Source organism: Amphiura filiformis, unplaced genomic scaffold (assembly GCF_039555335.1).
Source record: "Amphiura filiformis unplaced genomic scaffold, Afil_fr2py scaffold_82, whole genome shotgun sequence".
NCBI lineage: Eukaryota > Metazoa > Echinodermata > Ophiuroidea > Amphilepidida > Amphiuridae > Amphiura > Amphiura filiformis.
Genome location: NW_027305546.1, coordinates 351,722 through 356,239, shown reverse-complemented (window position 1 = coordinate 356,239; position 4,518 = coordinate 351,722). Strand labels below are relative to the sequence as shown.

At 35.6% G+C, this 4,518-nt stretch overlaps 1 protein-coding gene across 1 annotated transcript; it reads right to left on the bottom strand.

Moving 5' to 3' along the window:
- Positions 1-2,205: 2,205 nt before the first annotated feature.
- On the bottom strand, positions 2,206-3,057 carry LOC140144798 (thyrotropin-releasing hormone receptor-like). Its single transcript, XM_072166600.1, has one exon. It carries the CDS (start codon positions 3,055-3,057, stop codon positions 2,278-2,280), a length of 780 nt encoding a protein of 259 aa, XP_072022701.1. The 3' UTR covers positions 2,206-2,277.
- Positions 3,058-4,518: the final 1,461 nt, after the last annotated feature.

Below are 4,518 nucleotides of genomic sequence, written 5' to 3'. Positions count from 1 at the left end.
TTTCGTTAAATTCTGCGGTCTATAATTTAATAATCGGTAAGGTTATTGAATTTGTTCTACTTTTGAAGTTAGACCAAACATGTGACTTCTGACAGATCCAGAAACATGGCTAACATTGGTCAAATTGATTTTGGCATACATTGGCACGCCTAGTTCAATTTGATAAAGCTATCAAAATTTGCCCTATATAAAAGTGTTCATCTTAAAACAGAAAGTAAAGAACATTAAAAGAATGTGTGCAAGTTCCGTTTGAAAGGTTAGGCTGGTCACAGGATCCTGGTCCTATGTAGGGAAGTAAAGCTTGGTCATTTATTCAAATTCAGGTGGGTCGAGTGGTGGCATATACGGACGATTCACCAATTCCCAGTTTCCAAAGTGTCTGTTGTTGCGTGCAAGCCATAGATTGTATGTTGAGTTTTGGGGAATGAGACATCAAGCTTTCAGGAAAACCACACATTTACCGATGGGAAAAACTAAATATAGGACAAAACCGCATACATAATTTATTATTGGGTAAAGTAGACACATTGTTACATCATTCACAACAAAAATTTGAAAAACCAAAACTAAATATGATTGTATCTGTTTCAGATTTACCGACATATTCCAGGTTTTTCGAAAAGGGGCCACGTATGCCTTGTCATATTATCGTTCTTAAAAAGCTTTTTCAAATTGAATACCTAAGTGGAAGAAGGACCCAACTCCATCAAAACTGTTTTTGAGATATTAAGAAAAAACTTTTAAGGGATGGTGTATGAACGTTTGGACAGTATTTATTGTGGGACATTAGAGCACATCAGACATATCGAATTGCATTCTGCATACAAAGAATGTCCTTCTGATATCAAATAATTTTGATTTTTGAAATTCGCAATGTAATACACATTTTATGGCAAATCATTAAAAATTGATATTTTTGATATTTAACAGTACTCGAAGTAAACTTTATAAATCTGATGATTTACACTTAAAGTGTATGTAGGTGGGATGAAAAGACGACGATCAATTGAAGATATGGATTTTTTCCCCCAAAAAAAAAAAAAAAAAAATAGGTCTTTTGGTAAAAAAAATCCATATCTTCAATATGAAAGGTCAAAATTTTCAATTGATCGTCGGCTTTTCCTCCCAGCTACATACACTTTAAGAATATTTCATTAGATTTATAAAATTTACTTCGAGGACTGTTATATATCAAAAATGTGAAAAATATCAAATTTTAATAATTTGTCATAAAATTTGTATTATATCGTAAATTTCAAAAAATGAAAATTATTTGATATCAGAAAGACATTCTTCGTATTCAGAATGTAATTCGATATGTCTGATGTGCTCTCATGTCCCACAAAAAATACTGTCGAAACGCTTAAAACGCTCATTCCAGAACCCTTAATATTTGGAAAAATTTTATAGACAGAATGTTTTCATCTTCAGGGGACCTTTAACACATGAACATACAGTATTACATTCCTTCGAAATTATATATGATGTTTCCATGGCAACGGTACAGGTTCTTAATGCGAGCTGGAGTTGGGCCCTTCTTCCACTAATATATACTGCAAGTGCCAGTTACGTATGCAGATAGCTACAGAAATTTGGTAATCATCTATTAATTGCAGAAGTAGAGGCATGTAATATGTTAGCAAGAAAGTTTATTGTAGTGAAAAGCAGATTTCATGGATGAACAAAATTTCTCTGTAACCCAATATTTGTGGAAGAAGGGGCCAACTCCATGAAAACTCATTTTTGTAAAAAATTGGAGTTGGGCCTTTCTCCTACTCAGGTTTTCAATTAGTTAATGATTTATTCTCTGGATTTTAAATTCACGGATCAGAGAACAAACAAGGAACATCTGTTTAAGTTAAATGTTCACAATTAAAATGCTTTTAAGGGTTATTTTTGTTCGATATTTTGCCCTACTTGCCTCTCGGGAGTGCTAGTGACATACGATGTGTAATGGCAATGTGAATTACGCAATGATATATTATTATATATTGATACGTTTGACTTGTAATAATAATGAAACTATAAGGTGAAATGAAATAAAATAATTATGTGAACAATATCATTCATCATATATTATTATTATAAACAAACACATACCTGTGATTTCTCAACATCTTTAAGCATTTATATATAGATAGACCGCCTGTACATTGTTTTTATACTTTTATGATAGTTTTTTAAAATGTACATTCAAACCAGAGATACAAAATATGCAAGAGAAAAATGCGTTAAATTATTCAAACATAGCATTCACAGAAAACGTGAGTTAACAAATCACAGTTTAGTGTCGTTTGGTTTTCCTTCCGGACGCGTTGACATGCAAAATGTCGAAGTCTGTGTCATTTCTCTCGATTTTTGTTTTCGTTTACAGCAATACGCTTCTCTGAATCCTTGTCTGTAGTTAGCACTCGATAAGAAATACACAAAAGGATTAGCAAGAGAATTGATTAGAACCAATCCACGAGCGATCACAGCAAGTACTCCATATTGAACCATTGATAAGAACCCGACACCTGTAGCTTCTTGAACGAATACATTAATGGATAATAAACGATATGGAAACTGACAACAGAAAAAGACGATTCCGTTTATGATTAAAATCCTAGCCACTTGATTACGTACTTGTCTCTGCATTAATTGAAACGAATCTTCAGTATTATCCGTAACATTACGATGACTTAATGCGTAAATAATCCGACCGTACATGTAAACGTTACCAACTAACGCTGAGAAAAACGGAATTACGCTTACGGCTTCGGAAAACACCAACAAAGTGTCGTTAATAGGTACGCATAATTCAATACGTTTGGGAAGGTCTGTGTAATTTTCCTCATCGGGGTAAACCATGCAGTATTTTTCTACTTTAGCGTAACGGAGTACAACCAGGCCAGACAACACAGATCCAAACACCCACGAAATGGCAATAATACGCACTGTACGGCTTTTTCCAGTTACAAGGCGATGTTGAAATGGATGACAAATCCCGTAGTATTTCTCAACTGTTGCCAAAGTTATAAGAAGAATTGAAGCAAAATATGTCAAGTATGTTGGCATCCACCCCGGGGGGGGGCACTCAACTTAAATTTTGGTAGGGGTGTGCGGCGGAGCGCCGAACTTGGGAACTGAGAACTGATTTTCGGGCAAAATAGGGGCTTGAAGAACTGAAAGTTGGGCCAAATTATAGGCTGTTGAGCTAAAAATTTCCAATTTTTTTCCAAATTTGAGCTTAAAGAGCTGCAATTGCAGAGTTTGAGGCTCAAAGAACTGGATTAGATTCAAATGTGGGGCTTAAGGAACTGCCGGAGAGCCTGAAAAAGGGACCCTTGACCGCCGCACATACCCGTACCACCTTAACATGTGAGTGCCCCCCCCCGGGGCATCCACACGACTACACACCCGAACCAAGTTGTAAACGGCATATCATTACGTATAGGAGAACTAAAATATGTAAAAATATATAGAGTACAGCCGTATGCGATAAAAAACAAGTCTGCAATTGCTATGTTCACTAAATAAGCATTTGTAATAGTTCGCATACTCTGCACTCTCAGGACCATGATAATAAATGACAAATTTCCAACGACTCCGATGATTTCAATAATTGGAAGAAGATACGTGAACAGTAAATCTTCAATACTGGAATATAAAACATCTTCCACAGCTTCTTCAGTTGTTAAATTCATCACTTCGTAAGGGCAATTGTCTCCTGTCTCTCCTGTTTGGTTTACGGATATTTCCATGTTTCCTTCTGCTAATGTGGATGATGATGATAGAATGAATCAAAGTTTTCAACGAAAACTGGAGGCAAAATATTTTGCACTAGCGCAGAAAAGTTCCGTATGTAATATCTATATATGTCTCTGTCTCAAAACACCAACATTTTATACTGACCATAATAATCATAATCCAAATAATGGTCGCGTTACAATTGGTACAAACATGCCCAGTCTTTGGTAGCGATCCAGTGATTATTGAAATAACACTGGTAAAGAATCCGTCCAACACCACCACGGCATTGTAACACACTGACCACACGCGGGGAATGCTTTTTAGTACTGTATCATGGTTATCAATCTGACGTATGAAGTAATCAATTAATGTCAGGAAAAGGTCCAGATATTAGCGTCACATTGCGACGTTGCTCTGGTGATTCTTAAAATTGCACTGATAGTGTGTGAAAAGGGACATGAGTTTAGTGTCCATTCATTTACGGTGTAAAATATAATATATAATAAATTTATACCGAGTGCATAACTGCTAATATAAAGTCATTGCCCACTCATCATACTGATATTTTATAAAAAGAATATTTCAGAAAATGCACATTTAAACCAGAGTAGTCATCCAATCCAACTTGTCCGACATTAAACTTTTTATATGTCGAAGGCCTGGCCATGAAGCAAAACCGTCCTTCTCCTTGTCTGCATGCCTGCGTGGCAATTCAGATGCGCGATCAGAAAGTTACATTTAGGTCTAGTCTGGCAATAAAAATCTTTGCTTGTTATACCTATATCG

Coding starts and splice junctions, on each gene's coding strand:
- LOC140144798 (XM_072166600.1), bottom strand. CDS start 3,057: ATGCCAACATACTTGACATATTTTGCTTCAATTCTTCTTATAACTTTG.